The sequence below is a fragment of the Balearica regulorum genome, chromosome 3, assembly GCF_011004875.1.
Source record: "Balearica regulorum gibbericeps isolate bBalReg1 chromosome 3, bBalReg1.pri, whole genome shotgun sequence".
NCBI classification, from domain to species: Eukaryota; Metazoa; Chordata; class Aves; order Gruiformes; family Gruidae; genus Balearica; species Balearica regulorum.
The window spans coordinates 44,818,670-44,844,650 of record NC_046186.1 but is presented as its reverse complement, the minus strand read 5'-3'; the positions used below and the strand labels follow the sequence as shown (position 1 = coordinate 44,844,650).

Genomic DNA, 25,981 nt, shown 5'->3' with positions numbered 1-25,981 from the left:
ACACGTGTAGGTCTGAATATATGTATATATTTGCCTTCAGGTTTATAATGGAAACATTCTTCATAAATCGAAAAAGGATATTGGGGGATAAAATGCCTACAGCCCTGAAACCAGTAACAAGCCTATTAGTCTAGACTACAAGAACAGTGTCTCTCAGTCCCTGGGGTATGACCCTCACAGGATGACATGTCATTGTCAGAGTGACTAAACAGTTGACAGAAGCATGTAGTAAACCCTTAGTATTCAATAAAAACCTCTGAAGGCAGCAGGGAGAGATCCTTCCGATTTTCTGAAAGGGTTCTTCACCTTTCTCAGACTAAAACCCTCTTTTTCCTTCTCAGTCTACATAGCAGTCATAACCCCAAAGTCCTTCTTCTTTTTCTCTTCACTAGTCTGAACTTCAGACTGGGGGAGGAGGAGAAGAGTGACAAGAAGTCCCATTCATGCCTTTCCTCTGGGCCAGGTTGTCACTAGCTCAATCCCCACCAACAGCATACGCAGCGTGTAGTGTTTGGAGCAACGGCAGCATAAATTCTCTCTGCTTTTTCTAGTTATTCAAATTCTGTGACATTTTGTGACAATCTGAGGGCATGTTTACAAGCAGTAAAAATACACTGATGTAATGAATAGACTACAACCCAGATGCTGATTCAACTTCAGCTGCCAATTACTGCTATTTTGAATACAAACAAATCTGAAAGTAAGAACATTAAATTAAGGACATAAAATCCATTAAGCAGAATATTTTGAAGTATTATCCTATTTGTATTTTAAGGGGCACTACAGATTCCAACAAAGGAAAAGAGTTCTTGCCCACAATTAAAACAGTAAATAGTATCATATTCTGTGTAGCTCCTAGGAGTCCAGTCTCCCACAGTTATCTGTGGGATGCTTCACACTGCCACAGTAGGGCAGTTCAACATTTCAACCTTTTACTGTAAAAATTAACCTGTTTTTTCTAATGCATTTTGAACTCTATTCACAGAAGTCCACATTGCATAAAATTCACAGACCCCCACAGAGATAAAATAATTCTCCCTTTTGGTGCACCACTGAGAAATACTAAAAATAGTTGAACATGCTAGGAAAAAAAATCTCCTTTGGGGACCACAATGTCTTTGCCTCGCTAGAAGAAAGAAAACAGATATGCATATATTTGTACAATTACCTCAGATTTCTGTATACTATGCTAAGTAGTTAAATAGTCCACATTCTGGAGAATCCTGAATCTCAAACCTGTATAATTATTATACTTCCTGTCTATTCCAATTGTAGAACAGCACATTCATTTCAATTGCTGAGTAACTAATAGGAGTTGTTACTTCCATTTACTGTGAAAACACAGTAAATACCAACACGTATAAGAAGCATATAATTTTATATGATATATACAGATATATATGCACACATCTAAATGCAGATGCACTTATATGTGGATGTGTGCATATAATTTTTTGCTGCAAAGAAAAAAATTTCCTCATTGCCATCTATATCTGGTTATCTGACTTCAGCTGGTGCTTTAGCTGGATGGAGTCCTGCATCAGTAGCATAATGCTTACATACAGAGGCTGGGTTGACTTGAACCTGAGACAATTGCAGGACAAAGGTTTTTCATTAAATCCCTGCTGATTAGCCCTAAAACTGACACTGATGACCTCAGAGACATAACTAGTAGTTTTCTTCACTAGGAGCATTAAAGATACGAAACTGTTACAGTCCTGATGTGCACATATATGCAGATCTCAACACTTTGCCCTGCTCTACTCTCTTCTGAGCTATTTTTAGGAATATTTTTAAGTAAGATGTTGCAGCCGTAAGACCTGATATAGTACATTTCATCTTAAACCATGCATGTATACTAGAAGATATGGGAGAGGCATTGAACAACACTTTTATAAACAGCACAAAAAATTTACCTGAAGTCAAATAAAGGAGGTGTATGTTCATTACTGGCTGTGGTGAATTTCTTTTTGGATGCCGTATGCTTTAACAGCACTCTGTTCCTTCCTATATGCCTCTATGAATGAAAAGAGTTTTATTAGATGTTGCCACAGCCTCCAGATTATATCCCCACAAACAAACAAGATAGTACTTGGTGCCAAAACATTTGTATGTGTACTTAACAATCATCATTAAAGTAGTCAACATTAAGCATTCAGAAATGGTTAACACCTAGAAGCATTTAAGCAGCTACAGATTTCCTATTGTCTAAAAAAGAAAACAGGTTTTATAGCTGCTTTTCATCTACCTACAGCACTATTTTTTTTTTTTCCTATTTAATGAAAGCACTGTGCTTATACATAAAATACCATGAACTTATCTTTGAAAAAAGGATATTTAGGAGTGGACATGCCGAAGTGTCCTTAAACCATTGATATTAACTATTATCCTGAATTAAGAATAAACGTAAATAATTTCCCAAGCTAGATACTACATCTATATGTAGCACACATTTTAACATTAATTATATATAAGAGTAATCACATTTTTGTCCATGCAAATGCTCTTGTAGCAGATGTAGCGAACACTGTGCTGTAATGAGATATGTAGGTCATACCATGGTGAAAGACTGTAAGGTTTAGCCACTTGATGCATTTGCAGGTGTGAAACATCTCAAAGGCTCCATTCTGCTTAGATGAATTTCAAATTCTGTGACAAGCATTAACATGCCCTGTGCAGGATTGGGTGTTGAACACGCAAAGATATTTATAAATTCCTCTTCATGCTCTTAATATTAGGGTAATCAGTTTGCTCTTTCCTTTTCATTTGCCATATTTATTTCATGTAGCACAAGACATTGCCATTTCAAAGTATCCCTGTTTCCTTGACTTAAGGAAAAAAAGAACTTACGTTTTCTAGCCACAGTGCATCTGTCCCCGAGCCGCTGAGTTCACTATAATCTCTAAATCATGAGGACCAAGGCAACAGAAGGCCAAGGATAAAATTTTGCTTTGCTTTTTCTTTCTATAACCTTCTGATTTTCATAATTTCATTTGTTTTTATTTTTGCACCAAAATCAACCTTAACTGAGAGGACACATTTTAAGACGTTTAGGATTTGCTTGCTTCTGCAGCCAGCAGCCCAATGGCCAACAGAGGAACGTGTTTGGCATGGCCTTTGCCTTTGATCCCCCAGGTCTTACCAGCCCTTCACCTCCTTTCATACCTACCAATTGGAGACAAGCTAGAGCATGAGCCCACAGCAAGTCTCAGGCCACTGCATTTGTTGCGAGATGCCTTCGCTCTGTCTCGGTGCTCCACTTTTCTGCATCTGAATCCAGTCCTCCTCCTGAAAAGAGTCTAGAGTTACTCAAGTCTGAATGACACTCCTAATCCACCAGTAGGAAGGGCTGAACCACGGCTCAAGGCTTCACTTATCCCTAAGTCCAGAAATAAAGCTTGGTGTATCTCCCAGAAGAGCCTGTGCTTTATCTAGGCCATCAAGTCAACCACAAAACCATGCAAGTTAATTGGACGCATTAAACTGAGAAGGATTCTTAATCAAGCCGTGACCGCTATTAGCAACTGAGTACTGGGGGAAAAGGTGGATAATAATTTTTTACTATACATAATGATTGTCTTAAATTTGCACATTAGACAAATCCTCAAACGGTGCATGGGGTCACCAGAAATCCTGATCTGAGGTTCAGCAGTTGCACAAATACACACACAGCTTACGTGAACCAGAAAAATGAAACCTGTCCAAGATCCTAAAAGCTCCCAAACTGACATGCAGCTTTAATGTGAGCAACTGTAAGATGATTTATTTTCTCAGATCAAATACACAAAGTTCTGGATGTAATTCTGTTAAGCAGTTTTACATCTTGCCACTAGGACTTTTTTTTTCCCTCTGTGTTAAGCTTTAATATCCTTTCAAATGCATTAATGTGTCCCTGGAACAGACGCTTAGAGACTCCTGCATGCTTTGAATATTTCCACTTTAAAATCAGCTTTCAATACTTACTGAGACTTTATGTACCACCTCTCTGGCACCAGAGCTTGTAAAACACTAAGGGAAATGGCTCCTTGCCCAAAAACATGTCCAACAAACAAAATCTTGCTTCAGGTCAACCCGCAGCCAGAAAAAAAGAGAAGAAAAGTGGGACCACATAAACCACCTCTTGGAGATTTATGCAAATATTTGCTTCTCTTTCAGTCAGTTCAGACCTCAGGGGCCTGCCTTTGACTTTCAGGTGTGAACAGTTCCTGTAAGCCAAAGAGAAGCTGGGGCAAACACTGTAACCAGTTTCTTTTGAAAAGCTTTGCGTCGACTCCAGGTTTTTTTGTCTTTAAATGCTATAGTGCAGCTCAATAGAATAGTGGGAGATCATGCATTAGAAGGATAAATTTCAGGCAAACAAGATATGATTTTAGCAAAAGGTTCAATATGCAATGTCTGAATTTCAAGTCTGGGAATAAGCCTGGGTCCTAACAAGCCTCACATAGTTCCAGTTTTATTGCAAAGAATTTGCACATCACTAATGAAATATCTAATTAAGACTGCATGTTGCCACCCTATAACCACTCATAGTCGTCCAGCAGGACTGAAAAAAATTTGACTGCAATTTTGTTATTTAAAAAATTTTTGAAATTTTATTCACTGGACATCTCTCAAAGCTTAGTTGAGTAACTTTGGTTAGCTACCCAAGGTGCTTGTCAGATGGGTTTTATCTTGAAAAGACACACTGGGAAATTAGTCCTGGGCACAATAGCAAATCTTCTCTGGTACTCTGGTCATATTGCTGTACTAGCATGCAAGTACAGAATTATCCCACTCTCTGCATGGTTCTCAGGAGCACTTTCAAAATGAGTTCTTTCTTTCCTAGCAGCACTGAAGCTGCTTAGTAAATGCCTTTTACAGATCTATTGACATTCATGCTTTTAAAATAATAACTTTATGGACACTCCAGATAATGAAATAGAGTTCATGGCAAAATGTAACTGACCATGTACTTACTTGCAGGTCTGACGAGGACTTTACAGAGAAGCTAGTAAAATGGAAAAGCAATGTGCAAGGAGAATGCAAGGAGTGAGTGATTTGTTATGCAAACCTGACAAAATTCAACAGGGAATTTTGTAGTTTGATGCTAACAAAGATTAAAGCTAATAATCAGATGAGAGGAAATGGTGCTTCAAGTTGCACCAGAGGAGGTTTAGACTGGATATTAGGAAAAATTTCTTCACTGAAAGGGTTATCAAGCATTGGAACAGGCTGCCCAGGGAAGTGGTTGAGTCCCTGGAGGTATTTAAAAGATGTGTAGATGTGGTGCTTAGGGACATGGTTTAGTGGTTGGACTTGGCAGTGCTAGGTTAACACTTGGACTGGATGATCTTAAGGGTCTTGTCCAGCCTAAATGATTTTATGATTCTATGATTCTAATAAAAACAAAAATGATAATAGTATAAATAGACCACTAAACCACCACAGCATGCAGTTTAAAATGCAATAAAGGCATGTTATTCCTTTAAGTTGAATGAAGGCCCTCCCCCAAAAGGGGTGCATGCACAGATTAGTCTTATTCTGGGTGGGGAAATCTGTTTTTGCTGATGTCTAAGAAAACTTTCTAAAAAAGTTTTGGCAGACTACACAAACACCTAAACATGCATTAGAGTACACAGCATAAGGAACGAAGAAGAGAAATTAGGAGGGGGGATGCAGTTGCCGGGCTAGGATCTTACTGGGATCAGATGGATGTTGTGGGATAGTTCACACAACTGCAGTGGAGCAATGGGCGGATACTGGCTCTTCAGGAAGGACAGGCTAGGATGGCAAGGAAGGGGAGTTTGCCTGCATGGGAGAGCACAGCAAGGTTGCACGGAACTCTTCCTAGGGATGAGTGATGAGCCAGCTGAGACTTTATGGGTCAGGATTAGTGGACAGACCAAAATGAGCGATGTTGTAGTGAGTGAGCTACAGACAAACTGATCAGAGACACAACTGGAAGCAGCAGCTTGAGGAACAACACAGTGTGGCACAAGCAATCCAGGAGGTTTTGATAATAATTTAATCATAAAGGTGGTCAAGGAGCTGATGAAGACAGATGCTCTGCTGAATCTCATACATACAGATGAGGAAGAACTGGTCAGGGATCTGAAGATGTAAAGTCAGATGAAGCCTTAGTGCAGAAGCCATGAGATGGTGGAGTTCAGGATCCTGATAGGAGGGAATAAGGCAAAATGCAAGATCAAAACCCTGGACTTCAGGAGACGAGACCGGCATTTTCAGGAACCTGTGTGGAAGAATCCCATGGTGTACAAGTCTGGGGAGAAGAAGGGTCCAAGAGCCCTTGAGTTGATTTTCAAGGATCACCTTCTCCAAGCTCAAGAATGGTACAAACCAATGTGCAGCAGTCAAGCAAAGATATCAGGAGGTCTGCATGGATGAACAAGGAGCTCCTGACTAAGCTCAAATGTGAGAAGGAAGCCTGTAAGAGGTGGAAGCAGGGACAGGTGAGCCGAGAGGAACATGGAGACACTGTCCAAGCAATGAGGGATGGGTGTAGGAAAGCCAAATCCCATCTGAACTACAATCTGGAGCAGGGCATACATAAAGGACAACAAGAAGGGTTTCCATGGATATATCAGCAGCAAAAGAAAGACAATGGAAAATTTGAGCCTACTGCTGAATAAAGTAGTGAACCTGGTGACAAAGGACACAGAGAAGGCCAAGGTATTCAATGACTTTTTAGCCTCCAATTTAACTGGTAACATTTGCCCTCAGAAATCTCAAGTCCCTGCAACCAGTGGGAGCCTGGTGCAAGGAAGACTGACCTTTGGTAGAGGTGAATGTCTAGGGAACATGTAAAGAAGCTGGACATATACAAGTGCTGAAGGAACTGGGCAATGTCATTGTGAAGGCACTCTTGATTATTTTTGAAAGGTCATGGCAACTGAGGGAGGTTCCTGAGGACTGCAAGAAATTAACAATCACTCATATCTTCAAGAAGAGCAAGAAAGAGTATCTGGGGAACTATAAGCCAATCAGCCTCACCTTAGTCCCTGGGAAGGGACATTTCCATACATATAAAGGACAGGCCGATAATTGAGAGTAGTCAGCATGGATTTACAGAGGGAAGATCTTGTCTGACCAGCCTGGGAGACTGGACAATCTCCAGAAGTGCCATCCTGTTATTCTCCGATTCTGTAATTTTATTGAATAACAATGGGGAAGAATTCATCCGCAGACCATATGAAATTAAAGCATCAAACTCAAGTCATCAAGCAGTGATTTCCTATTCATGGCTTTAAAGTACAGGAAAATTGGTAACATCTTGCATTTACATTATATGGTGCTTTCTTTTCTTGGATAGGGGAAGCACAGGTACACAAAAAACTAAGAGCAAGCTGTATCCCTTTACACAGGAAGGACTGTAAATTTCTTCTGTCCATTTCCTCTGAAGAAGAGCAGCACCTACTTCCCTGATAAAGTTGATCCATTGAGCATGCTGGCTGTGGCATTGATGGAAAAAGATTGATAGGTCTGACTGTTCCGTGCTTTGAGAACATTGTGTTTTGGAAATGCATGTAATTTGGTGAGCAGCACTTAGGTATCTATCACCAAAAAGAGATGCACAGGAATTAAGGATGTGGGACTTTGTGTTCTATCCTGACCACGGAAAAACACTCAAAGTGTGGACAAAGTGCTAAAGATAAATGCTTCTACTTAATAGTTTTTGCTGTGTAAGAGGCAAGTAAAAGGAGCTTATATAGTAAATAAGGACAAACTAACTCTGAGAAGGAAGAGCAGAGCTATAAGCTTGTAATACGTATTGTGACTAAGTCAACATATTGAGGAAATAGAGCTTAAAGAGAAAAACATACTTTTTTCTTTAAGTTACGTTTTACTTCATGTTTTCTCTTGACATCTATTTTTAACTACACTGTAGTCTAAAGACAAAATTTTAGAATGGTCTAAATTAGTTGAAGGTGATTATCCACATTGTGCAATTTACTACTATTTTACTAATGCAAGATTAAAGATAATACTTTAGTGGAAGAGGTAACAGCAGAATTAACCTCTATTTACCTTGACATAATAAAGATTTAATAAAACATGGGAAAATGTCAATGAACAGCGTAATTATTCTAACATGAAATTTAAATGTAACTTAATTCTGTATTCTGCATGTTTAATGCTTTAAGATTAGTCATCATTGTTCTTTTCTCCCCTCTTCCAGTGCATATTTAAAAATATTTCAAGCAGCCTCAGACAACTTGCTTATTAAATGTATCCTAATTTATTTTCAAATTCAAAATATTAAACCAAAAAATCAACTGTTTTTTGAAAGAAATTCACCAAACCCCTACCACGAATATATATCTCCATATTTCACCTTTGTCTAAATTTTTTACTATTGAATCAAAGAAGATTCTTGTTTGGTTTATATCCTGCGGTTTTATTACATCAGTCAGGCATCAAAGGGGCAGAACACATAGGATTGAAAAATAACACAGCTGCACTTTGCAATGGAGTGTTCTGTATCTGGCCGTGTTTTGTTGTTCATGTAATACTTTTCAATAAACAAAGATGTCAATCAACTTTCTTTGCAGCACATCACATTTCAGATTTAAACCACTTCAGACACAGCGCTGCCCCAAGCTCACACGTTTAACAGATAAAAATTCAGCTTCTGTCAAGGCAGAATATAGTATTGATTGTAGACTGTATTTAGGCTGGTGTCTGTTGGAGCTATATTACTTTCAAACTCATACAAAGTCCACTATAGAGACATAACGCAAAATGTGTTTCTTTTCTAGTGTAAATTTTTTTTAATGTTCTGCATTGATTAGTGGCAGTTTCTAAATAAATGACAAAAAAAGCAGCCAGGGCTAGAGTCTATCCAGAAATCAGTGATGGGGGGAGTTACAAAAACACGATAGTAATCACGAAAACTTTGATCACTTGATTTGATTCTAGTGCTTTGTAAATTAGCATAATTATTCAAACAGGCTTCATTAAAAATCACGACTGTACAAGTCCTTCAGTTTAATGATCCAAGAACATACAGAATGAGCTAAGCTTTAAATAAATACATCAACTTTGTACTAGATGGCCATGTCAGAGACTGGCAGGTTATTTGTTTTAAAAAAAATACTGAATGCACTCTTGTTCCTTGCGCAGTGTAAGAGACTGATAACTTGCTAAAAGGTGCAGCGTGCTAGCTAGTATATTTTACTGTTTATCCTCACACCCACCTGAACTTCTCTTGGGATCCCAAAAGGTTAGCTACTATGTCACTCCTAAGCTACTGGGAGATTGGCATAAAATCCCAGTAAATCTCCAACTAATTACATTTGAACTGTAGGTGACAGTTGATTTTGACCTTTAAAGGTTGGCAAAAGTTTGACGGTCCTTAAAGTGGCCCCACACTCTACAATACTTGTTCTGTACAAAATTAAAAGGAATTAATATGCTGCAGAAATTAAATGTATATAACAAAATAAGCGAAGTACCTTGTTTATTAATACACGATGTTCCAGAAAAATCAAAGAAATACACTTATCCATGGCAACCAAAATCATCGAGAATGTGCTGACATTCTCCTAAAACTGTAGCTGACAAAACACCAGTTGGCAGCATTGAAGGGTTAAGAGAAACTTAACAAATTTGACAGAGGAAAAGGAAAACAAATTCCAAGTTAAGTTGTCACTCTCTGTTTAATTCTATATATATTATATATATCTATATGGAGACATGGCAGGGCAGCTCTTGTGTGTTGCTCTGAGTCAGGTTCTTGTTAGATTAGTCCTAATCTGGCTGTTTAGTTTGGGACTTTGCTTTTCTATAGTATTGCATAATTGAGAATCAGCATTTCACTCACCACAACAATTATCTCTGCTGTGAAGTATCATTTTGCAGGCCACCACTTCTACAAAAAAAATTTAAAAATATCAGTTGCCCAGAAAAATAGTGCATGAAATCTTTCACTGCTGGCTTTCCAGCCATGATGTAAAATGCCCCACTGTCCAGACTGTGAACATCCCAGCTGTCATTCAAGCACTATAAGATACTGAAACCAAGCCATGTGTCAGCAATACCAATAGCTGGCAGATAAACCTTTTTGTTTGAAAAATTCTAACAGAAATTTGCAAATAAGAAAATGAGGAATATTAACTCTTTTACATGGAAAAAAGTTGGCCTTAGGGGTCCATAAACATTCATTTAAATGAAAATGCTAAAAATTACTTTTGACAGAAAATGGGATGGTTTCTGAGAAGGTTAATTCTTTCTTAGAAATGTCTGCAATTCAGAAATCATCACCTTTTATTACGTTTCTGCATTTTTTTGATGGACTGTTTATAAAACTGTGGTGGATTAAACACTTCTTAACCCAGATTTGAATCTCAGTGACAGATTATGAAGACTACGGGTTTCATACTCTCTACATATTGTTAGCTATTATTTGCAGAGAGGCAGTTCTCTGGAAGACTCTTATACTAAATGTTTTCTTTCAGCAGCCAGGATTTTGTAGTGTAGTGAAGAAAGACAGAGTAGATTATTGCAAACTCCCGAATTGTGTGGGAGACAGGATTCTACAAATGATCATGCACACTCTGGTATTGTTTACTGCTCCTTAGGGAAGAAAAAGCTTCATGTTTATCAGGTCACTAAGAAAAAGAAGTTGAGGATAAAAGAATGAGCTTACTTTCTTTTATCGAAAAGAGGGTGAAAACACGTAGAGTTGCAAATAAGGGAAATTAATTTCAAAAGAAAGGCCAAAAATAAGAAGGAACCTCTTTAAACATGTTTATTGGTTGAGGGGTCTCCTAATTATTTCACCACCCCAGCAACCCTGTGAGGCTGGCCACAGGAATTTACTCCACAAGACAGGACTGACATGCTCTGGAGAGATCCCGGTGCTATATACACTCTCCTCTTTTTAAAGCAGGCTATCCAAGTAGTCTCCCTCCCATTGGACATCAGGAAAATATTAAGAAATGAAAATGCTGATTGCATCCTCCATGCTGGAATTTCCAACTCCTCCTTTTCCTGGCCCTGAGAATGATCGTGCACTATAACATCATATGGCAGTGCAGAGGATTAGAGCATTTTTCACCACCCTGCCCCAGCCCAATTAACCTCTTTTAATTAATATTTCTGCTGTGTTGCTTAATTTGCACTTCTTATGCTGGTTTCTCGTGGCTTATTTTTTTCAGCCTTTTGAAGACACACAGGTAAAATTTGTCAGTAGCAATCTTTGGAAAACAATACTTTTGTAATCGTTGGCTTTAGATTATAATGGTTACTCTGCCATGAATTTAGCATAAAGACATACATGATATAATCAATGGAGAAATTCAAAATGAAGAGCTTGAATTCAATGGCATACATCCACACACGCAGCTTATTTAAGAAAATCCTGTCCCTATCGCAGTCTACAAAACAAAAAAAAATGGCCCTATAAAATTAAAAAATCCCTCCTTACTATCATACCCGTGTGAGAGGTTTTTGCGTTTTAGTCTTTGGGCAAGCATTTCTTTCAGTAGCACAACAGTATTTTTTCTGCTGACCACAGACACAACATACTTGTTGATGCAGGAAGCCTAAATCAAATGATATCCGAGAGACTATTTTAAATTTATGTAGCCTGGATTTTCAGCCTACAGGTCATTCAAGCTCAACATTTCATTAATGAAACACTGTCAATATTTCCCTGGTATTGTCACAGGTTGACATATGGCATTATTCCAGTGTAAGATTTTCACACATTAGTGACTGGGAAATCAAGTATATTCCCCAAGACACCTGAGGTATGATTAATTTTCTAATAGTCTTTCTGTATCAGTTTGAGAGGAAGGGAGATCCTGTACCAGGGAGGAAAGAAAGTGGCAGCACTAGAAAGAAGACAGGCTTGGCTTCTTGCCTGGAGTGCTGACTTGGCCAGCTGCCCCACGCGGAAACCTTTACCATCCTACAGCCCAAATAACAAGCCAGCAGCAAGGTAGCAGCTCATAATGTACCTTGAGCGGAAATAATGGCAACATTGAAAAAATTCCATGAAACCCTCTGAGAGAAAGAGGAGGTAGTGCTGAGGGTAAAATAAAGGCGAACCTGTTCCATCTATTAGGTTAGGGATGGGGGCCTGTCAACATTTTTGAAGGCTGAAGCAAAGTTAGGGGAAAAAAAACAAAACCCAGCCAGTACCGAAGATTTGATAGAGGTAGCAGATTCTCAGGGATGTCCAGTTTTAACACCCTGTTGCTAAGTTGAGTATTAAGGCAAAGTTTCATACATGTGGAATGAAGAAAGCTGGATAGATTTGGCATCTGAACAGGTCCAGGTCTGCTCATCATCAGGTGAACACAGAAATCTTAGCAATGAGGGAATAGTTGTCAATGAGATTGTCATTACAGAGCCACTCAAACCCTCCTAGAATAGCTATTCTTTTCATAGAGTAACTGCCTACGTTAATAGAATAAAACATGCCAACCACACGCAAACTGGAATACTGAAGGAGCAATTAAACCACTTTCAAGATTCATGCTTTGCAAAATAGCTTTTTAAACTTACTTGTTTCCCATTTCCTCATGTTGTTTTGTATTTCTGAGGCATCTGCAATGAAAGAATCAAACTGCTGAAACAATTTAAATGTAAAATTTGTAAAATCATTTTCCTGCTGACTAAGCATGTATTGAGCAGCACCAGTGCTGAAATGCAACAGTTCTGTTTTAAGCCCTAAAATACCAAGATTCGAAATGGAAATGCTGACAAGACCACTAACCACTGCAGATCTGGCAGTGCTGCTACAATAAACATAAGGTAAGCAGTACTAGCCTTGCACACAAATTAGATTCTCTAATGTATGAAAGTCCACTATGTCCTTCTAGCATGAACTTCATTATCGGAAAGTTGGTTCAGGGCGTTAAGCATAGGAATGGTGAAAATGAATGTCAAAGACAGTCCATCCAACACATTAATTTCCAGTTTCAGGGCGACAGGCTGTGCACAGCAAGACAGACAGAGAGACACACAGAGAAACGAGCCCTAGTATTATAAATCTACAACACATATTTAACTCATCACATCTCTTATGCTATTTTTCAGTTGGTGTCAAAGTTGTATAGACAATGTTTTTATACCCCTGTTTATGTCTGAATTTCTCTCAGTGCAAATTAGCCTTGCTGCAGAACAAAAACTTTGCTCATGATAGGAAGGACAGTGCTGTCCCTTTCTGTAATGTTTTTCCCATTCACTATGGGATCAAGATTGCTGAGCCACTGGAGAAGCTGAAACCAATGACTTTAAATGCAGAATATTGACAAAGAGGCAGAATGGAAACCCAGCTCTATGTAAGTGGAAAATCACGCTTTGGAAAGGAAGGTGGCTATAAGATCAGCCATTATAGATCCTAAAATTACTCTGGTGAAAATAACAGAAAAATACTTCTAAGTGCTCTTTGCCAGCACTGAAGCGAAGTGGAAAGAGGCACACTTAAGGGGAAATAGGAACCATCATGGCATATAATGCCGATGCAAAACTCCAGAAGGATCTTCTAAATGAGAGCAGTTGGAGAAGTGATCCCAGCAGCTTAGTTGCACACCAAATGCCAGACCGTCCTCGCCCCTCACCAACCTGCTGATACTTGCGCAGAAGAGGTTTGTGAGGCGTTCCTGACCATGCTGGTCACAACATGATGGGAAGCCATACTAGTATGAGAAGAAGCTGGCAGAAGGGCCAAGAAGCATTTAGTCACACATTTGGCACGCACCAAGAGCAGAAACATGTTCTGTAGCATTCAGGAAAAAGTGATACTTAGGCTCTAAAAGCCAGTGCAGCTTTGCTTACATCTTGAATGATGGCATTCTGGGTGCATTTAAGTCTACTAGTAAAACTGATATTTCATCAAAATAAAATCTTGTAGTGCCTATACAAACATGTTTAATACCTGAACACATAATTCCATAGAAGTTATATGAATTTTACACGTATATTTCTCAAGACATATTTTTTTCATGCAATCAATGGGTAGACGTGAAATATTTTGTTCTTTCCAAATGAGCACCCAGTGTATATGCTTTTCAAGGTTAGAGGCCTAGCTGTCTCATCAAAACAGCAATTTTCATGGTATCTGCTGGTAATTTCCAGCAATGTTCTGATGTAATAAAAGAACAGCTTTTGTCATGGCACTCATTCCTCTAGATCCAATTCAGCACATGCACATTGCTGACGATAACAGAGACCAGAGAAAAAGATTGCCCAACCATATTCCTATTTATCAAAGGAGCTGATCTTTCTTTTTTAAAGAAAATTTTCAGCCAGATCTTAATTTCTCAATTCTCATTTTGATCACCATCAGAAATGATGACCAAGATAGAAACCAAAGCCACAAAATTCAGATTTGGTCTCAGCCCAGATCTAAAGCTTTGAGATACTTCAGGATGCTTATTTCAAGATATTGGTTTCTATCCTTGTAGAGATGTAGAGATGAACTCTCTCCACATAGTGCAGATGAAGGTATAAGGCCAAACTACAAAATCTGTAGGTCCTTTACATTCAGGGTGATTAGGCAGAGTTATAGTCACAAATCTCTGTAAAATTGCAGGTATTCCCATGGTTGGTGTGATAGTGTAGCTGAATAATGCTCTGATCTGATTCTGTTTAGTAACCAAACTGCATCATGCTTTTCAGATCAACAGAAAAGTTTCAGGATCTGAGCTAGACTGAAAAGAAGAGCATCCAACCAATCTATAAAGTTCCTATTGGTCTTTAAAGCAGAAAACATCAGGAGTGGGTTGTTAGATGAATTTAGCAGCAGGGAAGCCTGCAGCTCATCAGCTTTCTCTTCCTCAAAAGTAGGTACTTATTGCAGTCAAGAGGAATTATTGCTGGGGATCTCTGGGCATGGTGATGTTTTTGTTATAATAAAAAAGTCTGAACAATGCAATTGCAACCCCACAATAATCCCTTTTGTTTCTCCACCAAAATAATACACTTCTTTATGATGCAAAAGGTTTATACTTTGATTGCCAAACTATTATGCATAGAAAAAGACAAACAAAATAATGTCTAGTATCGCTTGTCAGGTGGACAAAGCAAACCTGAGCTAGGCACACAGACTGGGTTCATTTCTTTTCTTGCCATACTTGCTTTATCTCAGTCTTTTCATGGGAACAGTTTTCCTTGCAGAAGGTTGTTAATTTACTTTTGATGAACACAGAGTCTTCATCACAAATTCATGTTGTGATTTGGTGAACCTTTGGTGAAATCCTTGTTGTGCAATTATCAACAGACCCCTTCTCTTTAGCTCAGATGTGTCTCAGCAGTTTCAGTATTTTCACAAGAGTTTTCTCAATAAGGTCCAAATAAAGAAGGGTACCTTAGTAAAACCTGAAGACAAAGCTCTCAGAAGTCCTATCCTGAATGTGAGCACCCATGTTGTTGACCTACAACCCAATGAGAAAATGCTGGTGTTTCCTCACAACCACTGTGGATCTTGGATCAGGCTTGGGAGCAGCAACTCCTAGCCTCTGCTGGGCATCTCTTTGTCATTCTTAGCCAATAAGTGGAGTAGGAGAGATTTCCATCAGTGTCCACACATTACCAGCACCAGTTAGTGCACACAGTCAACTTTCACCTCGTTAGTAACTATCATGGGTATTGCACAATCAGTCTTCCCTCTACATCAAGCATGAAATATCCTGCCATCAGCACTGTCGAGCAGCACTGTAAAGTAACAAATTGACATGAAGATCAGTAATGAAAGAAAACTAGCTGTATCTGGGAAGGTCTATTAGCAAAAGAGAAACAGAAATCTAACACTTCAAAATGACAACATTCCTTCATTTTTTTCATTATTAGGTATCTGAGAAAGGTGGAGAAGAAAAGTAACTTTTAAGTCAAATTCCAAAATGGTCATTTCAGGAGAAACTATTGACAGTACAAGAAACAATCACATTTCACCCCACTGTTGTGAATGTTCTTCGTTTGTAAAATATTGCAAGCCAACAATAGCAGAAGACAGTTAATAAGGACTGGACTTCCATTTTCTGTTCTGCTAGTCCTTGGCTGGAAGACCTAAAAAAATATGTTTCCAACTTCTCAACGTTTTTTTACTTACAATCTGCAGAACAGATACAATAGAACAGGATTGAACTGTGACATTTAATTAATATATGTAAAGCAATAGGAGATTAGTAGACAATAAGAATTGTATATTTGCAAAGTACACATTTTATGCCCCACAAAATACGTGTGTCAATATTTGAAGGAAACTCAGAATGCCTTTTCTTCTGCTCTTGGAATGAACCTATTTCCCTTTTTAAAGTGCGTTCCATTTTATAGCAATCTTCAGAGACCAGTTCTCCCTATCTTCTTGCTGATTAATGCCTGAAAAATACTGCTGTGTTTAAAAAAGTGGCACAAATAGGGTGAGGACTGCCCTGAAAATAATAATTTGAAAGGCATGTTATTCGCATGATACCGATAAATCCCAGTGTTGTTTTCCTTTGGGTAAAAGAGGCTCCTTCTCTTACCATACAAATAGCATAAAATATGCAAATGAATCTTGCATGCAACAAGTCAAATATTTTGCATGTTTAATTTACAAGTTAACAAAATTCAAACCATTTTAAAGGCTACAACCATACCATAAAATAAAAGACATTGCACGTGGCAGAAGCTGTACTGTTGCTCATTGATAAATTATTTTCTGGAATTCACATTAACAACCACATTACTGAAGCGCTCTCTAGCCCTCCAGTGTTACAGTTCAAGGTAATATGTGACAGATTTGAACGTTCTTAAGGAAGAAAATCTCCAGAGTGTGTAGATCGCAGCTTTGCTCACTGGGAGATTACAGTGGCTTTTATATCTGTTACAAACGTGCAGTTATACTGATAACTTCAAAAGTGGAATATTACATATGATGCTAAAATTCTCCACCAGCCTGTTATGTTCTTTCTTTGTTTCTTTCTTGCTTGCTTGCTTTTTTTTTTTTTACTTTTTTTTTTTTTTTTTTTCCATTTAGCTATTGCTGGCTTGCCAGAGATCTTGAACTTGAGAAAGGTTAGACATCACAATGCTGGAGCAGTTTGTGAGCATCAGCAGATTTAGCTTGTAATTTCATTGATCTATGTGGGCTTGCTGTTTGCAAACCAGCTGCTGCACTGTTTCCCCACAGCTACTGATCTGAGTAGCATTGATTTTTTCCCTTACATTAACATAGCATTACTTCTTTAATGGGCAATAAATGACTGGATGTAAATACAAACACGGCTGCAACAACAAAAGAGAAAAAAATGCATTAGTTCTTTTTATTTAAAGAACTCTATTAATTTTTTCCACAAAAAAATTAAAAGCATGAGCTATTGATCAAGGTAAGTACTATTTTTAGTTGTTTTATTTGCACACAGTTCTTTTGCCAAGAAATTTTCTTTTTTTCTTACTGTATTTACTCATAGTTCAAAATGTTGTATCTTACAAAGATTGCATTTTTGCCTCAGTATAAATGGTAAAATAGATTATTTTTAGGAAGAATTACAGAAAGCAATACAAAAGATTCTCTTCATTGTGTTTATATTAAAACGAGATGAACCTATATCAGTTTTGAAGGAGACGTCATCTGTTAGCTCTTACTTTTTTACCATTAAAAAAACCTGAATGGACTTCAGTTTCGGCAGAGTGAATGTGACACCTGCAGCACGGCATGAACTGAGTCTCTTACATATAATATGCTTAATATAAGGTCACGGTCTTGCCACATGCTACTTTAGTCCTTCAGTGGGTAGAGTTTTAAATAATCTTACAGATTTAAAATTCAATGCAGTGTAGAAAGGACGGTGAGGAAAAAAATAAGCAAATAAAAAAACCCCAACCAAACTCAAAGCCCAAACCCCAGAACCTATTAGCTTAGTCATTTCTGAATGAACCCGATCAGGCGAAGGTTCCTGATCCACTTTAAAAGTAGGTGACAGCCAGCAGGGATGCCCATACCAGAAAGAGATGCAAAGCTGAACGTGGTTCCTACAGACACTTCATGAAAAGAAGATGGGATTGAGAGTGCTGGGAAGTAACGGGTAAGAGCTTCCAAAGAAAACCATCGGTTGGTTACAGCCTTCTGGGCTGCAGATGACAGTAGGCAGTAGTGCCAGTGATTTCCTCAGTGCCATAATTAAGTTAACACCATCTCAAAACCACAGACACTCCAGCAAGATCCAAAAGGAATAAGACTTCCCTTCAAGTATTTATGAAGAAGGATTTTTTTCTTTTACGATAAACACAGCTTTTGTTCTGGCCATGCAGCCCGGTTACCCTGAGGAAAAGGTCCAGTGATCTGACAGATGGGAATTCGTCATTCTCATGTAACCCTGTCTACTCCTATACCTAGAGAGGGCAAATCATTTCACATGGATGCTGCAGTGATATCTATTGGATCCTTGCTCAGAAAGCAGATAAATTATTCTCACTAGAACATAATGGTATATAATATGGTGCTGGAGCTGAAAATAATCCATTAAATGAGTATCAAAATTTATACTCATCCAAGTTAAAATGTATGTGTTGTCAGTCTAACTAATCTCTCTCAGTTTCCCAGTCCTCTCACTTTGACCAGCCAACATTTCATGTCCGTTTTAGCAGATACAACGTCCAAATCATTAAAAATTATATTAAGTAACACTGGCTCCAATGTGAACCTTTAGAGCATCCTACTATTAACCTCTTTACACTCTTAGGAGAAGACTTTCAGTGCAAATTTTTGCCATCATTTATTCAATTTTTAATCCACTGTGAGATTTTGCCCCTTACCTCATAGTTATATTTTTCCCTTAATAGTCTTTTATGAAGGACCTTATCGGGAATTTTTTGAAAATCCAAATAAATTATGTTCACCAGGTCACCTTTATCTACTATTTTATTAACTTTTTCAAAGCACTTTAGCAGGTTAGAGAAGCATGCTTTCCCCTTACCGACATTATGCAAGTTTGACCCTATTAGGTTATACTTATCCATGTGCTGAACTAGTCTATCCTTAATTAGACTCTCCATCAGTTTCCCCAGAAGCAAGGTGAGGTTCACTGGCCTTAATTCCCAGGATCTCTTTTTGGTCCTGTTTTAAAAACAGACACCATATCAGAAATTATCCAACTACCACTGGTCTATATCACATCTTCTTGCAAGTGTCTCCTCTATTTCATACTTTATTCTAGTAAATGCTACCTACTTTTAATTATTTTCCATTTTTACATGAGTTTATCAAATCACTCGGCACTTCCCTTGTAAAAGACTACAATTTTTGCTCGTGCTGCTTGTCCTTTTACATTTTTAGCACAGTAACTACTTCAGCTGCCATCTATAAGAACGAACAAGGTGCAAGTCTCTTTAACTCTATTGAAATCTTTTTCGTGGTGAGCAGGTAACCATGCTTTTGATTTGATATTTTTGCTCTTTTTAAATATTTGCTCCTATACATCCTCAGATGAGCAACCATTCACTTCTTTCTTCAAAGCTATGAAATCTATTCTGCAGATTTTGGGGCTTTTTGGTTTTTATTGTTGTGGATAAACATGTCTCATCAACCTTGATGGATCATTTTCTACCCTCACTTTGAGCACTGTTCTTGGACAAAGAGTGGAAAGGAAGGATCAAATTGTAACACCACCATAAGTAAATAACTGGTCAGACTCACCAGCAGTATCTAATACGAGGTGTTATTAAAGTAGCTTTCATATGAATCTGACAAGTGACAGAAAGAAAGAGGTTGTGCTTATGTGAGAAAGTATAGATTTGTATTCTGGGCTTGTAGATGTTCTCAGTCTATGCTTTAGGTACACAGGTCTTAATGATCAGGAAATATTGTTGAACACGATTTTTAGTGAAAAAGCATTGAAAATTCCCAGTGAAATGTGTACATGGCTAAGTAAAGGTCAGTAAGCTATTGAGTAAACCTGAAGTGCTCACATTAGAGGATTAGAAACTCAGAATTTTCAGCATTCACTGAAGTTGGTGGACTTTCCTCTGGAATGCAAGACTTACAGTCCTTAACAGTCAGGTCTGAATTTGAATGGATGAGAAAATTGAAAAGGAACTTCAGGTGAAAAGTCTGGGTTTGGTTATGAGCCATATAAAGCCACCAAGCATGAAAGGCTAGGTTTCAAACTACGCCTTGCTTCTATGACAAAAACCATTGCTTCATTACCATCAGCTTCTACATTAGCTTCACCTGGGTTTTAGTTTCATTACAAAAATATCACACAGCTTTAACTGTAAGTACTAAGGTGGATTACTGCTGGCTTTGTTTTCCCTTCAAATAGCAGTTCCAGTTCCATCTATGTTCGGAGGTTCTATGTGCTGCATTGTTAACCACAGATTTCTGCTTAAATTATATTTTTATCAGCTTTAACATATTAAAATAGAACATATTTTAATGTGTGTGCTGAACATTAAAAAATTTTTGCTTGAGGGAAACTCTAGTAAACAGTAACTGTCAAAAATTGTAATGAAACAAAATTAAAATAATAGAAAAGAGTCTGTAAAAACAGCTTTTCTAATCATGTTACCAGAAGTTCAGCTCTGCATCTTCTAACTATTCCTTCACAAAAAGCAGAAAGGTTGAAGAAGGAAAACTCAGGTACACAAATAGACACAGTTGAACAAGAAGAGCTGGAAATTATCATTGATATCAATCTTTGCTTGCTTACTGTGAAGTGCACTTCAATCAATGTAAGAAAAATACAACCAAACAATGTAATATATGAATATCTTTACCGTTATGATACTTATTCTTTCATTCAGGATTTTTAATATTTAATTTTTTTTCACAGAATCTTGAAAATATAAGACTATCATTTAAACACTCTAAATTGGAGTAACTTCTGGAAGCCTGCATTATGTCAGAAAGAAACTGATCTGAAGAAATTAAACTGCATCAGAAATATTGACAGGCATATAGATTGAATTACATGAATATGAGATACATACAGACTTGGAGCAGTTCTGCTTAGTGATCAATGTCAAATGAATTTCAAAATTATTTTAGTTTGTTTCTTGTGTCTTGTTTTATTTTAGATTTTAATTTGAATTAGTAGTATGAAATAAAATCACTATTTATTAACTTTAATTTACAAACAAAAAAAAATCTAACTAGTAAAAGCTTATTTGAAGTTAAAACTTTCCATTTTATGGAGCCCAAGTAACAATACAGTTTATCTTTATCATTACACAAATTATTGAATAGCAAGAAGTAAAAAATGAGACTTGAAAGTTTCTGCCTATTAATGTGGCACGTAGCAAATGTACACAGGCTGTATGATGAGGCTGCATTGCCCCCTATAGTCACTGTGTGTCAGCTGGGAGGGGAGGGGGAAGAGAAAGGGAAGAGTGGGAGAAATCGTTTGCCAAAAGTACTATGCATTTGGTTTTGATTCATATTTTGGAAAGGGCATGGTGGGGAACAGTGGACAAATCTAACTTGGCCACGCTGTTCAAGAAGAATTTGTATGCATTATTCTCCAAGTGCATATGGATGAAATAAAATGTACTCTCACATTCAGATGAGAAGACCTCTGCGGCCCCTGTGGTCTGGCTGTGTTTGGGGTGCATTTGCTGGATGCTGGTACCTGCACACTGACAGTGCACCAGGGATGCCGGCATACCTGCCTGGTGGTTGACCTTGATTCAGCAGCAAAAGGCAGGAGGGCCCACAGGTGACATCTCTTTTGCTCTCAATGGGCATGCCTTTGGGGGCTGAGCACAACAGGGACATTTCACTCCAAGGTATCTAGGACTCTAAAAGCAGTGCCCAAACTGCAGAGTACATACACAGACTGCTGTTTGAAGCAACTTCAGCCCAGGCACCAGAAAGAGAGAGAGAAAAAGCTCAGACAGAGGTTCCTCTTCAGCAGTAGAAAGAACTGCAAGGAGCACAGCCAATTTGTTCATGCTGCCCATGGACACTGGCGATGATGCTCTTTAGCAGCCCCTGGGCCTAGGGGGGCAGGATGCTTCCCCAATCCCCGCAGAATAATATGCCACTTTTAACCGCCAGCACAAGGACACAACTACGTGCCAGGACTCAGATTTTTCTAATCAAGCCCATCTTTCTTAACTGTGCTGTTAACTAAAAAAATGTTATCTCCCCATAAAATTAATTGAATCCCAGCAGCTGTCCAAATACTGTTCTCTTATGAACATAATTATGCACAGCATTCAGTATATATTTTAATAGGCACAGACACAATATAACAAAAAGCATTAAATTCTTCAGGATCTCTTAAAAATATCTAATCAGCTACTGGGCCTACTGTGCCAAAAACTTCATGGAAATGACAAATACTCAATAAGCTCGAGATCGACACCATCCTTCATAGGGTACAATACACTGTTATCACTATTTGTCTTATTTTTGGAGACAGCTTTTCTACTACCGCAATTCTAGGCACACCTTCAGCTAGAAAAAGTTAGTGCTGCTCATAAGAGGTGATAGTTCTCATTTCTGAGTCACGTACCTCTTTCCCTTTGTAGTCACGCAATAAACTGATTGGAGAACGTACACAGAAAAAAACCCTATTTTTTTTCTTACCACATTATTTTTAACTTGGATCAGTTGTTGAGACTCACCATGTAGGGCCACCCATGCTTGTACTTGCACAAGGGATAGGAGAAAAAAGAAATAATCACAGTAGGGTATGGTAACTGCCTAACTCTATGGCAATGATGTCTTGTGCCAACTGGAGTTGCTTGTATAGCTATGGTTTCAAGAAGATGAAATGTCCTTAAAATGACTTTATATTTCTTATAATCTGAGAAAAAGTATTATGACGGTTCCCATATGCATACCTTCACAAATATTCTCTGTCTAAACAGAAAAGGTAGTTCTTCAAAGTGGAGCTGAACAACTTGTTTAGTTTTTGTGAGTATGTGCCCAGACATAGTCCCATATCAAATCTTTATTTTACTATGATGACTAGAGACTCAATAATGGCAAAGCTACTGATGAGATGTGATTGCTGCTTACCCAGCAGATCAATACTGTCTCACTGCCTCCTGATGTGGAGGGATGTATCCTGATAGTATTCAACTGTTTGATTATCTTACTCTTAACTGCAAACTCTCTGAAGCAGGGTGAGTTTTTGTTCTGTTAGCCCTGTAGGTAGCATGAGTTCTGCAGCTCATGGTCTGATGTTTAAAAAAAAATGTCTGCAAAGTTTACCCAGTAAAAATTGTACAATATTCACCAGAGGTGTCACATCTTCTAGTTGCCTCACCTAGAGGTGAGGCAAAACTGACCTTATTCTTGTCTTTTCTAGTCTCTCATTTTGTCTGCTTTCCATCCTATATACACTGCAGTACTGTTGCATTCTAGATATCATTGTGCAGTAATTCAGCTAACACAAACTTCTAGCAGTGAGCAATTGAAGGCTACGTTATTATCTTTGCCCTTTCTCTCAGCTACGATTCTTTCCTTACTTACACGTTTGTACTCAAACACATGTATGCATATACATTATTTCACTGACTAGTAGAAAATTCTTTAAGGATGATTGTTGCTTCTCCGTTGCCTTTTTTTTCCCTAAATTACATCAAATAATTTTCTTCAACCAACACAATCTGATTGTGTCCAAAGAACATACACGCAGTACACTCTGCTTCTCATGAAAATGGGAGATTTTCATCATGTTAGCAGCATCCTGTGCCTTCATGCTAAAGAACCAAAAATCACTGTGTGACAAGTCTAGCCCCACAAATGTGTAACCAGCTTTCAGCAGCAGTGCACTACCTAACTGGTGCAGAAGACAGTGACACGTTTGGGGAAGCAACATTTCTGAATGCCAAATATACAGAGATGAGCCACTAAATCTTATGAATTATCCATGCAGAGCAGACAGAACATTTGTTTTCAAGGTCAAATGAGAAAGATCCCCTGACCTGTGTGGTAAACTACACATTAATATATTTATCCATCTTTGGAATGTAAGGGACAAAGTCAACACAGAGAGAAATGAACCAGTGGGGTAAGTCTGCCAAGCTACCAAAATCATTATGCCATCCATTTTACTGGCATTTTTTATGTCTGTGCAGGGCATATACAATGAAAAATAGATCTCTAATTCAAATTTGAGATTCTTCCAAGCTAGATTGCAGTATCAAATATATTTACATTCTTTGGATAACCCTTAATTGATTTTGTTTTACATACCGCTTTTTCATATTTGTTTAGTCACCTCATAACTAATGCAACAGAAAGAGTAAAATAAACCAATACTAGATTTTTTAAAAGGAAATTGCAGTAGTGTCTCATAAATGCTTCTACACTTCCCCCTGGCCTTCACCAGGCAGCATACTTGAAGCTGGCATGATCCTCTCAAAACAGTGTTTTGCTATGGTTGTCAACACTAACATTTGAAGGATATCAATTCAGAAAAGAGGTAAGGTGGTCAATTGATTCCTCCTGAATACTTTGGACAAGCAACTCTCAAGTTTGGTTCCTGAACCTGATGGGCTGTTGAAGCACAGCTCTTTGATGGCTCAAGAGTAGGCAATTGTATTACCAGAGGAGCAGACCAGAGAATGAATTCTGACTGGGAATGTCAAGTTTAAACTTTCTAGTAGTGCAAAGGGGCTCAAAAGTGAATGCAAATCCATCCTAAAGCCCTTTACATTAGCAGAATAGGGTAAGAAGGTCTTATTGGGACTCAAAGAATCACAATTCCTCTTACTTTTCTCTTGCCTTGCCAGGAAGAATAAATGACTTGGCTCCTTTACAGGGCACTGTCCCTTCCTTGCATTTCATCAGCCTCATCATAGGGAAGTCAGAATTTCTGACATTCCCCCACTAGACTTTTTTCTCCCTCCTGCAGTCACAGGGAGAGGGGCAGATGCACCTTTTCCCTTCCTCCCACTACAGTATTGCAAAGTCTGAGCTGGACCACGCACTTGTGTTAGAGGATTCTACCCAGCAACAGAAAGGCTATGACATGTGGTATGTGGAATGTACCAGTCTACATATATTACAGTTTTTCTAAATCATTGGGACTGTATTAGACAAAAATGTTTCAACATTTGTATCTCTGATGATTGTAGAGCAGGATCTTGCAACAAACATTTCAGAGTATTCATCACTGTGCTTTTGATATCTCTACACAGGCAGTTAGTTTAATTTCTTATATATCCATGTCATTTTTCTTTCATATTAATATTCCCATATGACAAGTACATTACTTCAAGCTGCTGAATTGATTTTCAAGAGGAATCTTGGTTCACATAAATTGTTACTTCTCACAAAACTTTTCAAAAAACAGCCAGATGCAATTCCATCCCTTGTAAGGAGCATTGAGAAGTATACTGAAGTAGGAAAAAAATAGACGCTAGCAGAACCAATCATATTGTTTTTCCAAATGCTTGGGAAAAGATAAATTAGTCATTAAAAATCTGATTAAGAAAAATCCAACAGCTCAATGCATTTCCTCCTCTGGATGGTTCAGGTTTAGAAAATGAGCACATCCCTTAGAGAAACTGAAACTAAGGCCCTGCACCTCTGTTTTATCACAGGTACAGCATCCTAGAAACAGTGGAAGATGTCAGTGGAGCATCTGTCATATAGACGTTCTTTTCTGGGGACATACTTCAGAGAGAGAAGCAAAACATACAACACTGCCCATCTGAACTTGTCTACATTGGGACTATCTATTAAGCATTTTAGATATATTCAGCTCTTTAACACCGCCTGCACCCAAAGTCTACTCGCACAATAGGTTTTGGCCCTGTATATTTTATTCTGTGATTTGACCGCAACATACTTTTCCTATTTGTTTCCTTTATTCTCCTAACTGAATCTCCACTACTGGTTTTTTCACTGTGAAAGGATTTTTTCTTTTCTTTTCTTTTTTTTTTTTTAGAAATGTTGTTTTCCCTTCTCTTCTCTTCTCTTCTCTTCTCTTCTCTTCTCTTCTCTTCTCTTCTCTTCTCTTCTCTTCTCTTCTCTTCTCTTCTCTTCTCTTCTCTTCTCTTCTCTTCTCTTCTCTCAACCTTGACCTGACCTTGCCCT

General features: G+C 38.1%; 1 protein-coding gene across 1 annotated transcript in view; it reads right to left on the bottom strand.

The window, feature by feature from the left end:
* Positions 1 to 9,828: 9,828 nt before the first annotated feature.
* The window catches only part of LOC142601209 (uncharacterized), a 196,252-nt gene continuing 180,099 nt past the window's right edge, over positions 9,829 to 25,981 (bottom strand). The window contains exons 6-8 of the mRNA XM_075749994.1: positions 18,906 to 19,045; positions 11,276 to 11,375; positions 9,829 to 9,868 (exon numbers count right to left, since the gene is read on the bottom strand). Of these exons, the coding sequence (XP_075606109.1) occupies positions 9,829 to 9,868; positions 11,276 to 11,375; positions 18,906 to 19,045 (280 nt within the window). The remainder of the gene's footprint in view (positions 9,869 to 11,275; positions 11,376 to 18,905; positions 19,046 to 25,981) is intronic.